General features: G+C 31.0%; 1 protein-coding gene across 1 annotated transcript; it reads right to left on the bottom strand.

Moving 5' to 3' along the window:
• Positions 1-4,416: 4,416 nt before the first annotated feature.
• Positions 4,417-9,094, bottom strand: LOC101511339 (uncharacterized). The gene is made up of 4 exons (XM_004499545.4): positions 8,829-9,094; positions 7,207-7,300; positions 6,990-7,094; positions 4,417-4,909 (listed from the first exon to the last, which is right to left on the bottom strand). Exons 1-4 carry the CDS (start codon positions 8,972-8,974, stop codon positions 4,640-4,642), a joined length of 615 nt encoding a protein of 204 aa, XP_004499602.1. The 5' UTR covers positions 8,975-9,094; the 3' UTR covers positions 4,417-4,639.
• Positions 9,095-13,280: the final 4,186 nt, after the last annotated feature.

Raw genomic sequence — 13,280 nt, 5'->3', positions numbered from 1 at the left:
AAAAAAGGTTACAAATTAATTTATTTGAATAATAAATTTTTTAACATTAATTTAACAACATTAAGCATTAATTTTACCTGTACCCAATGATTCTCGTTAACAAATCCAATTGCTATTAATGAGTGAACAAAGGTCTCTTTCGATGGTGATTTGTTTAGCGGGAAAAATATCATATTCAGATTACGAGACAACGACACCAATATGACATTATATAGTGTTGCTATCACGTAACCCAAGTCTGGTAAAGACATCCACTTATCTTTTCCTTGAGCACCCAATTTTGATATTTTCAATGAGTTCCGCACTGATTCAACATTGTCATCAAAAACATTAGAATAAACATCTTTATATAGACCAATCTCTTTATCCAATTGTGATCGAACTAAAGCCCAAAATTCTTCGGTCCAACCTAGCAATGCTGCAATTGTACGAAACCCACAATTTCCATCAGCCACAACATCTACTATGTCCTCAATATACGGACGTATATAAGTAGGAAATTGTGTCTTAAAAGAATGCTGAGATGATTGAGATTGTTGCCTTGCAGAACGTTGAGATGATTGAGATGGTTGCCTTGCCTTTGCAGATTCTTGAGAGGCATCAACATACTCCCAATATGAAGGATCACGAGGAGTATCAAATTCTTTTTTCTTTTTACCAGCTCCTTTGGTTCTCACTTCCTCTGGTGGTGCAAGTATTGATGTGGTATGTGGAAATACAACTTCACGCACCTTTGCCTTGAATATCCTTTGACTTATAATATCGTGTGTCTTCATGTACGCTTTCATTGCTTCCAACTCTTCAGAAAAGTCATAATCTGATAAAGATTCTTCATCCTCTAATTCATGTGCAATGCTTAACTGTTTCCAAAAATCATGAATGCTATCTAAAGGGATAGCATTACCATTTATCTGCAACTTAGCCAACTCACAAGCACATGGTAATCCATGAGTTGTTCTAATTGAACAACCACATTCTGTTTTGTTAGTGCCTACAATCTTCACCCTTTCCAACTGGTTATCAATTAATTTCATACACTTTCTTGATACACAGTGATGTAGATTTTGAAAAAATTGTGAATTATACCCGTGCTCAACATCCTTGATGGTTTTCTGAAAAGAAGACTGAATGATACATATTTGGTTCTTCAACATCATATTCACTGCATCCCAGCTTTTACACAAATCACCAAAACTAGTTTGAAGCATGTTTTTCAATCTCCAATGAGCAGACTCAACTCTACAAATAAATTAAATAACACAAATTAAAACAAATCACATAAACTAGTAAATCATGTTTGCTAAAACAACACAATTCACTGTATCCCAACTTTTACACAAATCACCAAAACTAGTTTGAAGCATGTTTTTCAATCTCCAATGAGCAGACTCAACTCTACAAATAAATTAAATAACACAAATTAAAACAAATCACATAAACTAGTAAAATGTTTGCTAAAACAACACAATTCATATTTTAAAAATACGTGTTAGATGTTGTGTTCCCCAAATGCATCACTCTATTGGTCCAAACGTTGACAAACCTTTTTTTGTAAGGTGTTAACCATGAATCTTTCACATAATCAACAAAAAGAATAATATCGGCACACAATAGCTCAAATTGTTGCAAATGATGATCATACTCTTCCACACTAGTCGAATAGACAATCTTTTTCCATAAATCCATTACTTCTTCTTGTCTATCCTTTTTGACATATTGTTTGCATTTTGTCCCAACATTTTTTTCAATATGAAAACGACATAGCAAATGTATTGAAGTAGGAAACACAACACTAATCGCATTCATCATGGCAAGATCTCTATCAATCACAATAACTTTAGAAATCAAAGACTCATATTTGAACAACATTCGTACCTTTTCAAATGCCCATATGAAGTTATCTTGTTGCTCTTTTTCCAAATAAGCAAACCCAACTAAAAATGTCAAACTAGTAGAAGTGACACCGACTATTTCAAGTAATGGTAACCGATATCTGTTTGTTTTGTATGTGCTATCACATATCAAAATAAAATGAAATGTGTTTAACAACTTTATACAATCAGGATGCGTCCAAAAAATATCTCTCAAAATATCAGAATTTTCCCGTCTTCTTGTCCAATGCACATAATTTTCTTGTTGTATTAACTTCAACAGATGCTGCATTTCTGTGTACGGACCTCTCAATGATAAGTACTCATTTCTTTATATATTTGACTGGGAATAGTGACATTGGTTTCATTTCTCACTTTCAAAGCATTTAGAATGAATCTGGGTGCAAGCTTATACTTTGTCATATCATTGACAAATTTCCTCTCTTCTTCGTTTAAACGCCCCAAATAGGAATGACCGGTTACAGTATCAAGTAATTCATGATTGTGTGTCCCACAACGAACACTAATTTTCCATCATTCACCGACACTTAATGGTACACATCTGAGAGTAAATGAACAGTTTTCCTTATGAGAGCAAGTTACTGATTTTTTTTATTCTAATTTATATCTTCCATCTCTTTCGCATCCCAAAATCAATTTGTCTTTTCTTCCCCTAATTCCGTTTGCTTTATCTGATCGAATGGTAACAATTAAAATTCCATTTTATCTTCCAATGACTTTTGCCCATTCAAATACAGCTTCTCGAGAAGAAAATACCTACAAAATACGTTTCAAATAAAAATTAACTATATAACTATAAGAAATATTTAATTGGTGATGATTCATCAGTAGTTATAATAATACCTGATCAGTGGTGAATTTTTCTGTAGTATCTATAACATTTTTTGAAGCAGAAACATCAACTCTACTCATACCTAATTTCAAAATTAGTAACAAATTTAATTAAAAATAATATTCTAAATATTGAATTTAAAAAAAAATTAAAAATAATTTCTAACATAAATATTGAATTTAAAAAAAATTAAAATACATTTCGAAACTTTGACTTATTGAAAAAGTTCGAAATCTGATTTTCGAAAATCTTAAACATTCGAATAAAACATTCGAAACTTTTGTGAAAATCCAAACTTTCGAAGACCAAATTGCATTTCGAAATTTTGTAAAATTCGAAACTCCATTTTGAAAGTTTCGTGAAATGCCAAATGTTCGAAGCATTAGTGTATTTCGAAACTTTCAAATGCAAGCAAATATTCGAATACTATCCATTTCGAAAATTTGGTGTTTATCCAAAGTTTCAAAAATTTGAATTTTTTTGAAAGAAATTGCATTTCGAAGGTTTTAAAATAACAAAAGTTTCGAGTAACTTACTAAAATTCATTTCGAAACTTTTAAACTTTCGAATCCAACATTTTTTTTTCTAAATTTTCGAAAGTGGTGGGGTGTGAAATCAGAATGGTAATTTTTGAAATGATGTTATACTGTTTTACAGAGGGGTATATTAGTCTTTAAAAAATACTGGGGGGTGGCAGGTAAAATTGGGAGGGTGCCTGGTACAAAACCCAAGCCAACCCACCCATATTATCGGTTCAAAGTTTTTAGGGCCAACCCACCAAGAAAAAATTAAGAATACGTATTATTACAAATATTAAATACATATTTTAGAAGTTTAAATATGTTTTTAGTCTTTGTAAAAATAATTTTTTTTACCTTTACTCATTTTAAAAATATTTTTATTTTATTTTAATCCTTGCAAATATATAGTTTTGGAATTTCGTATTTTATTTTATAATCCTTGCAAAATTTATTCACATCAACTGTCCTTAAAACTTTCATTTATTTCTTATTTTGAGGAATTACGATGACCAAAATCCAATGTGAATAAATTTGCATGGATTAAATTAAAACACCAAAAATAAGAAACAAAGTGAAAATTAAAAATAATATATTTGCAGGATTAAAGAAAAAAATGATATATTTGCAAAATAAAAAATATATATAAATATTTTTTTACTCTAAAATGTGTTAAAGGCAATGTTAAAAAATGATATAAATTCTAAAACAACACCAAACCAATGTTTTAAAGTGAGAAATAAATATAAGTAAATAAATCAAGATTAAAAGGTCTACAAGATGACACTAAAGCCTACAAATAAAGTATATTTGACCGGCAAGTTAAATGGCCCGAACTTAACCAAGATATTGAAATTTATTTAAAGAATTGATGCTCTCAATTTTATGTTTTTTCATATGCACCTTATATCATCCACTCATTTCCCACTATTTGTAAATATGGTCCATTTCGAATAAAAGCAAACGAACAACACTACGAAAAGGTCCACCTCAAGCCACAGAGTATCATGCTTATAAGGTGTTTAAATGTGGGGGCAAATTATATTTAGGCTTGGTTTTCATTTCACAAATGACATCATTTTTAAAATAACAAAAGGGGAGGATGCAAAGAACGTGAATGACCATCCATTTGCAAAGTCGAGTCAGCCAAAAAAATTAAAAAGTCCAAATCAGAGTACTAATCCAAATAACCATCCATTTGCATCAAGTAACAAAGTTTAAAAACACATTTAAATAAATTTTCTTGATATTTTTTTGACCATTTAAAAATATACTGCATGTGTCAAAACAAAATTCACGAACTGCATTTTAGGGTGCCTATGTACACATTTCACTGGTTGTAGACACATGCCAATATTTGTTAGCACTAAGCATTTTAGTAATGAATCAGCAAAATATCACTCTGCTTCAAGTGCTGCAATCTCATATCTGACTTCTTCTAGATGTTCATTGATGGCCATGACAGCATCCTGGACACTTCTAATAGCTTCATTGAGAGCGTTATCATACTCGGCATCTGCTTCTGCTTCTTCAGTCCCTGAAGCTTCGGTGATCTCCTTAACATTAACACACTCATGCTCTGTTGGCTTCGTAAATTTGCAATTTTCATGGCTCACCAGTCGTTCAGATGGCGGACCGGCTTTCTTTAGCAGCTGAATGGTAGCTGTCTTTAAAGTGAAGTGATTGTCAGAAAAATAATCACAAACATTTGAATGGAAGTAAGTGCAGTGCAAAAGCATAAAGAGTTCATAATCATGAAGGCAATTAAGAGTAAGCAGAATGACTAACTGGTATCTGAAATCATGTGATCTGTGCAAATTTTTCAAGGTCAACCAACTGCAAGCAACACCAGTACACCACTTGAGAAAAGGGTGGCTAAGTAAATATAAAGCCCGATTTACCCTCTTAAAATATTTTCAGATTAATTTTATAAAATTTATGTTCATTTTAAATTACTAACAAAGAGATGTAAGACTCATGTAGTAAATCATTGTGATAGAGAAAGGATGGAAGACAGATTAGAAAATAATATATTTTTAGAAACAATGTGTTGATTATGAGATCAGAATCATATTCTGATGTTGTACGGTTATTAGTATGTATTAATTAGGATTTCTGTTTTAATTTTATTTCCTATTTAGTGATAGCATTTATAGTGAAAATCAATTTCCTGATGTTCAGCTCTATTTGATTGTATAGAATTAATTTCCTGTCCTATTTATATCTCCTCATGTAATCAGTTTTGAGTATCGAGTGAAAACATAGTCACTCTTCCGCATAATGGAAACAATATTTTGACATTTTCAAAGTTATTGAAAATGTTTCAATCTGTTTACAAAAGTTGTGAAAGAAAATAGTGAGAAAAATATTTGATAGGTATTCTTTTATGTTTATTAGTTGAAGTGAAAAATAAAAACAGGAGCAATTCAAGTGAAGTGATTCAACAAAATCATGGATTGAGATCTCTAAACTCCAAAGTGAACAATTCAATATCAACCATTTATAAACAAGTCAATAGTTGATATTATATGCACATGCATGACCAATCATAGACAGTTGCAATCTTAACCCTTAATTTGCTCACTTTACTAACTTCTCACTTGAGAGGAGCCTAATCCCAAAATCATTATTGTTTTTACCTCTTAGTGTGATCAGAAATGTATCTGTGTAGAAGTGACGTGTAAAATCAAATCAGTCCTGCATACAATGCTTACTAAATGAAACTGGAGTACAAGAAACCTGGGAAAAATCAAAAGATGGCTAAGTATTCATTAGCCCTTTGAGGATTTTTGCTTAGGGTAAAATTACAAGGGTTAATACATACATGTATGTAGTATGTTCTTGGTGGTTAGTGGCCACCTTAACATAGGATAAAGGAAGTGTTGTCTGATTTTGCATCATGACTGAAGTTTTAGCATTAATAAAGAAAGAGAAATCAACCTAATCCAACCACGGGTATATTTGCATAAAAGATTGTACTGTAAACAGGGGATTTGAGGTATGCAAGTCCTAAAAAAAGAAGAAAGAAAAAGAAGCCTTAATTTGGGTATAGACCAGGACGAACTTTGGTAACCACGTTATTTACCTAAAAATGGAAAAAGAAAAAGAAGGGAGTAAACCAAAAATGGTCATTGGCTTTGTGAGGCACTCTCAATTTGGGTCTGGGAATATGGATATCCCAAATTAATCCATAACTTTGTAAGATGTTTCTCTTATTCATCCCTCCGTGAAGGAACCGTAACTATACACTGTTTTACTTGATGTCAGTTAAGTGTACTCTTAGAAGTCTCAGTTCACCAAGATGACCTGATATTTTAACCTAATGATAGAGCCCTAACATGTTGAACAACCAAAGGCACATCCTTGGTGGTATGAGACTTCGATACACCGACTCAGCATCCCAACAGGATCAACTTACAATGTTACTAATACTAATTATTGTAGTTGATTAAATTAAACATGTTTTTTGTGCCTACCACTTTATTAACGAAACACTTCCATGCGTTTTAACAATAGAAGAACTGCTGAAGAGCCAATCGTCAAAGAGTTCCCACTTGATATTCCAATAATACAATAGAACATCATAAACATACAAGGTAGCATGTTTAAGTTTAAACATAAACATTACACAGAGAGAAGATATAAAAAGAACACAGTACAAGAAAGAAAACTCAACCTAAGTGATCATAGCTTCATGCATCAATACCAACAGGTGAAGTTTGTTTTTAGTAGAAGATAGGGGCATACCAGATGCAGTTTCTGCTTTTCCTGGTCTTGAACAGCTCTAAGGATTTGTGCTAGATCAACACGGCTATAGTCAGGGCTCTGAAAAAGTGACTCCATTTCAAGGACCTATGCTAAATCAGAAAAGATAAGAAAAAAAATGTTAAAGAAATGCAGTAAAATTAAAGAAAATCTTTCTATATTGAAAGAAAGAAGATAATGTTAGGATCATGTGTCAAACTTTTTTTGAGCAAACATTGAACTCTATTGTGATTTCACTGCAAAGCTTCTGGTAAGCCAATTCCCCTCCAGAAGTCATGTAGTCAGAAAATCCACTGCCAAGTTAGACATTCAACCAAGAGTCAAATTTCAATTTCATCAGAAAATATTGGGCAAGTAACATTAATAGACTTTCAGGGATCCAATGACACCACTGCTACACTATGGTTTGAATTTTCATAATACAAAAAGGTGCAAACTAGCATTATCCCTAAGATTGAAATTAACCTACAAGTATAAAAATAATTTAAAAAAATGTTTTAAAATATGACTAACTTAAACGTAGCAACTTTAGTTATATTTTTGGACTTTAATTTCATAATATGAAAAGGGTTGTCTATACCGCACTATAGCAGCGTAACAGAGTAGAGCAGCCCTTGGCCGCTATAGAACAGCCAATAGCATAGCAATTTAGTTTAGTGGCCGATGTAGCAACCAAAAAGTAGCTGCTGCTGCAACCACGATGATACCCCAGCTCAGAATGAGGTCAAAATTTAATAAAGAAACCCTCAAAATTTAAACACTAGGGCTTTTTGGTAGGGGTGTTTCAGAAATTTTGCAATTAAAATACACCAGAACAACAATAGGGCTTCTCCGCTCTCGTTCTATCTTATTCATGCTATCATTTTTCACCGGTAGTCGCAGCTAGTTATTGAGTTTTTATGAATATAGTATAAACTGTACAAAATTTTCATAATAACTTTCATCTCGTTAATATTTGCGACACACTATAATATTTTTGTTCTGGCCCCTGTGCTAGGCGCTAGCTATCCAGGATAGAAAAATGACTATACTGTCTGGAACCCTTTTCGATCACAATAAGCAAAAAAAAAAAAAAATCTTTGCCCATATTTTCATAAAAGAGTTTTCAATTTCATTTACAATTTTGTTGCTGTTTTTTAGACTCCTTTTTAAACACAAACAAACCAACCAAATAATTGAGCTCAAGTGATTAAAGAACTCTGGTTAACTATGTAGCACCGACACTTATGATCGCAGGTGTGTTCGACACGTGTTAGTGTCTGACCCTAACACGACACTAGCACATTGATTGCATCCAATTTAATTTTTCAAATTATTACCAACGTCGATGTGTCAGCTTTAGTGTAGTATCGGGTTTATGTGTCTGTATTCATACTTCATAGCTAGTTATAGATGAACTGTTCACAAGAACCCGAGTTTTAATGATGTCTGGAACAATTTTTGCCAAACTTTACTTAACTCTCAGTCGAACTCCGAACTCCATATGATCAGGGCCTCAATGATGCCCTTGAAACCGGAGGATTGAAAAAGATACGAACAAACCTCACTATGTTTGGATTGTTGGTATAAGGTGGAATGGAATAAAATAGTTTAGTTAGATTAAAATGGATATTATCACATTTCATTTCATTCTATACCAACAATCCAAACATAACCCAAGGATCACTACCACCAAAGTTGTTAGAGCCATAGGTTCCAGATCAAAGAAACTCGCAGAAAATAGATACTATAATTGTAAAGTAAAATTACAACAACAAGTTCAATTTTTATGCAATTTCGCTGAATCCAAACAAAACCTTGCATTTGAACAAACTAACTAACCTTTTGAGTTTGGAATATGCTTGGGCTCTGCGTTGTTGAATTTCGAGAAAATCGCGAAGCAAAACAACGATTTTCGTTGAATCAATAACTTCTTCCATTGTATCGTTTATCGAAACCTTCTTCTCAAAATCCAAATCTTCTTCCATTGTTCCGATTTTTCAATTTTTTTTCACTCGACTTGTATTTTTTTTTTCTTTCCCAAAACGACGTTTCTATGAGACTCAATTAGTGTCGTTTGGGTGACGTAAACGACTTGGTTTGTATATCGTCTTGCACCGTTTTAGACTTATTTATAAATTAGGTGCTGTAACCTGTGCGATGCACGGGACTTACAAACACAGATAATTTATAGTTTAGTATATAACAAAAATTTTATCATAAGATTTGTAAACATATTATAAAGGATAATAATTTTTCCACAGTAATCAATAGTTATAAGCAATCAAGAGAAATATACCTATACATTTTTTCATAAAAAAATATTTTAAGAAAACTATACATTGATTGAAATGATTTAAAGAATGGATACAAATTGAAAAATAAATTTAATAATTCGAGCCTTTTAATATAGTCTTTTTTAAAAGAGTTTAAAGATGAACTCATTACGGTTCATCATTAATTTTTTATTAAAATATGAGATCGTTTTTTATTAGTCTTTTCTTTCTCGTTTAGTTAATTTAATTTAAGTCACACAAATATTATATAAAAGCTATTAACAACACACATGTCGATGTAGATTAGTCCTTTAGGGTTCATTTGCCTCGAGGTATTTGAAAAGAAATTGAATTGATATTTTTAAGTTTTTCTATTTGATTATTTTTTAAAAGAAGCAAGCGAGAGAGTCAAAATTACTAATATAATTTATTTTACTCTACCTCTATTTTGAGATGATTTGTAGAGGAGGAGAGATAACTAACACAATTAAAAATCATTTAAAATATCTTCCCTCCTTTTAAACCAAATATTATAACTATTTTTCTCATTTTCTCTCTCTTCTTTTGAATCATTCATCCGACCTCTTCCCCTGCGTTGAATCAAACAAACATTAAAAATTATTTGCAATCATATCCTCCAAATAAAATAAATTGTTACAAAAATAAAATAGTTAAATCAAACAAAATATGACAATAAGTAGTTTGTCAAAGCTGCTGGAAAAATAAAAATGAGAGAAAAAGTGTCGAAAATGTGGAATCAAATGGAGAGGGATCAAAGTTTTTGCCCAGTGCTTGGTTCTTGCATCAATGTGAATAGTTTTGCAAGAGTGGAATCATATGGAGAGGGAAAGGGATTAATATCCTCTTTCTGCATCCCTTCTTCCTCTTTCTACTATTTTTTTAAAATATTTTCTTGTTTTCTCCATGAGTAGCAAGATAATAGCCCCTCCCATGTTATAAAAAGATTAAATATGTTAGAGTATTAAAATATATTTTATAATATATTTTCTATTATATTAGAGTATCTTGTGAGGATCAATTTATATTTATAAAAATATCATATAATATCTCTCATTATTAGTATGATTTATTTCTGATTTAGAATTGAATTTATATATATTTATAAATAGATATTAATATTAAATTTTTTGTAATCAAGTTAACATAAAACTATTATCAAATAATATTCAAGCTCTTATTATTATTTTTTCTCTCTTTTCTCTCTAAAATCCAACATGATATTTAAAGCGTATTTCGATTCTCCTTGAACCGTCACACTACTATTTTGCTGTTGAGTTCCCAAAATATGAGAATGTAGTCATAGTTTATTATTATTATTTTTTTTTATGTTATCACTTGACAAGTTTTAATACTTTTCTAAACTTGTTGCATCTGCGAGCTTCCTAAACAACCTTTTTTGTTTATGTTGACCTTTTCTGACACTTGTTTCAATTTTTTCTGTCCAGATTCGTTGGTGCCACGAGCATTGCTCTTGTTTTCGACGACTTTCACTGCATCAAAAAAAAGAATCAACTACTATGAGACAATTAAGAGAAATACCAATTATAATGGTGATGTGATGTTACTGATATGATAATAGTGATACAATGATAAAGAAATGAGAAAATAACTCTAATCCCTAAAACCTATTTTTGATTTTGGATGAGAGACTAAAACATATCACCTTCAGTTTTCCTTCATTTCATTTTTAATCAATTTAATTACTTAACTTCATTTTTTTTTAATTATTTAATTTATTCCTATGTCACGTCACTCCTCCGTTTGCAACATAAGCATTTTTTAAACCGCAACTAACAACAAAAATGATTTTAAAACTAAATTAAACTTACATAGTTTTAATTGAAAAAAAGACTTATAAGGACAATAAAAAGAAAGATGCGAACTTACAGGGACAAATCAAATATTTAAGCCTTAAAAGAATTTCAAAATTTTAGATGAATGTGAAACTTCTGAAATACAATTTTTCTAAAAGTTTGGATATCAAATGACGTGGATACCAAACTCTGATACCAAATGATTTGGATTCAAGACTATGATACCAAATGATATGGATTTGAGTGCGTCCACATGTGATGAAGGATCTACCAAGTAATTTCTTCAAATAAAGTAACAAAATAAAAGGGAAAATAAAGAAACAATGATGAAGAATGCAGCACAATAAATAATAATTGATAAGCCAATGTGGAATCGTCACAATGGTAAGAAAACCACTCAGAAGATTCACACAAGTTATAATCCGATAACTCAAAGAGGAGATACATCTCACTCACTATTCTCATGAGAGAAATTCTAATTTGTTTCAACTTATCCAAAATGAGATTCTTACAAGATATTTAAAGAAGGATTTACTGTATTCTTAACATGGGCCAAAAGACAATTCTTTATACTCATATTGGGCTTACACAATTTAACTAAAACTATTACAATTCAAATTAAACTAAAAACTATTATGAAGTATTGACTTGAAATATTCTTTTATTTTTTCTCCTAATTAGCTCATTTTAGGTCTTCATCACTTGAGAACTTACTTCTTTGCCTCCCAATAAAATGGTGATTGGATGTAAGTGAATTTTTAAATTAAAATTTCATGCTAATGGTCATATCGAACGACATAAGGTCCTCCTTGTTGCTAAAGAGTACAACCATACTGAAGGTTTTGATTATTTGGACATCTTTAGTCCGGTTGTGAAAATGATCACTGTTAGACTATTACTTTCTATGTTGGCCATTAAAAATTGGTTTTTATTTCAACTCAACATAAACATGACTTTTATCCATTGGGATATCATTGAGGATGTTTAAAGCAGGTCCCTATTGGACTGGATTTTTCTAATAAAAATCTTAGTTGTAAACTCAAGAGATCTCTTTATGTATTAAAACAAGCAAGTCGACAACGAAATACCAAATTATGATCATTTTAAAAATATTTTGGTTTTTGTCAATCTAAATTCGATTATTGCGTGTTAACTCGCTCCACTTTTGCTGGTTTTACATTCATTCTTATTTATGTTAACGATCTTCTAATTGTTGGAAACAGTTTGAATGAAATTTAATCCATTAAATATTCTTTTCAATATGTTTTTAGCATTAAAGATCTCAGTGTGTTGAAACATTTTCTTGGTTTTGAAATAGCTCACAATACCAATGGTATTTCTTAATGTCAAAGGAAGTACTATTTGGATCTTCTTAAAGAACCTAGATTGCTCAGTTCAAAACCATGTTCTACACCAATGGATGTTAATTTGAAATTATCGATTTCAACTTGTCATCCTCTTTCTTTCTAATGCCACTATTTTTAGAAACGTGATTGTACAACTTTTGTATCTTACAAATACGCGTCCTGATATCTCTTTTTTCGTTTGTAGGTTGAGCCAACTTATGTCAGCACCTATAAACTTGCATCTCTAGACTTCCTTTCGTATTGTTCGGTTTATCAAGAATAATCCTAGTAAATGATTCTTTTTTCCAGCAAATTCCTCATTTCACATCAAAGGCTTATGCGATTCTTATTGAGTTGCGTGTGAAGACACAAGACGTTCCATTACAGGTTTTTGCTTCTTCCTTGGTGATTTATTAAGTTAGGCAAATTCGTCCTCAAAATTGAAAGTATTGATCAAGTTAGTCATTGAATTTTGCAAATTGACAATTATATCCATGAAATTGTTAAATATAAGTCAAAATAATTCATATGTATTTTTTATCATTAGAGATTATATTTTGGCACACTAATTGAACAAGTGGTTTATCCACATTGATTTCATATCAATGTTAGCTCCAGGGAGATAAATTCACCTATGAAATTTAGGTTTTTCACTGACAAATTTATCAATAATTAATTCTTGTACAATTACAAGACAAATTTGTCTTTGAAATGACAAACTTTTAGAGGCAAATTAGTAATGTTGTGATGATATTAATATGTGATTACAGTTGAGATGTCATATATTCAATTAACATATCACATCACAGTCTCTAATGATAAAAACTTGTTGAATGA

Source organism: Cicer arietinum, chromosome 5 (genome assembly GCF_000331145.2).
Source record: "Cicer arietinum cultivar CDC Frontier isolate Library 1 chromosome 5, Cicar.CDCFrontier_v2.0, whole genome shotgun sequence".
Taxonomy (NCBI): Eukaryota; Viridiplantae; Streptophyta; class Magnoliopsida; order Fabales; family Fabaceae; genus Cicer; species Cicer arietinum.
This window is presented reverse-complemented; position numbering and strand designations above follow the sequence as displayed.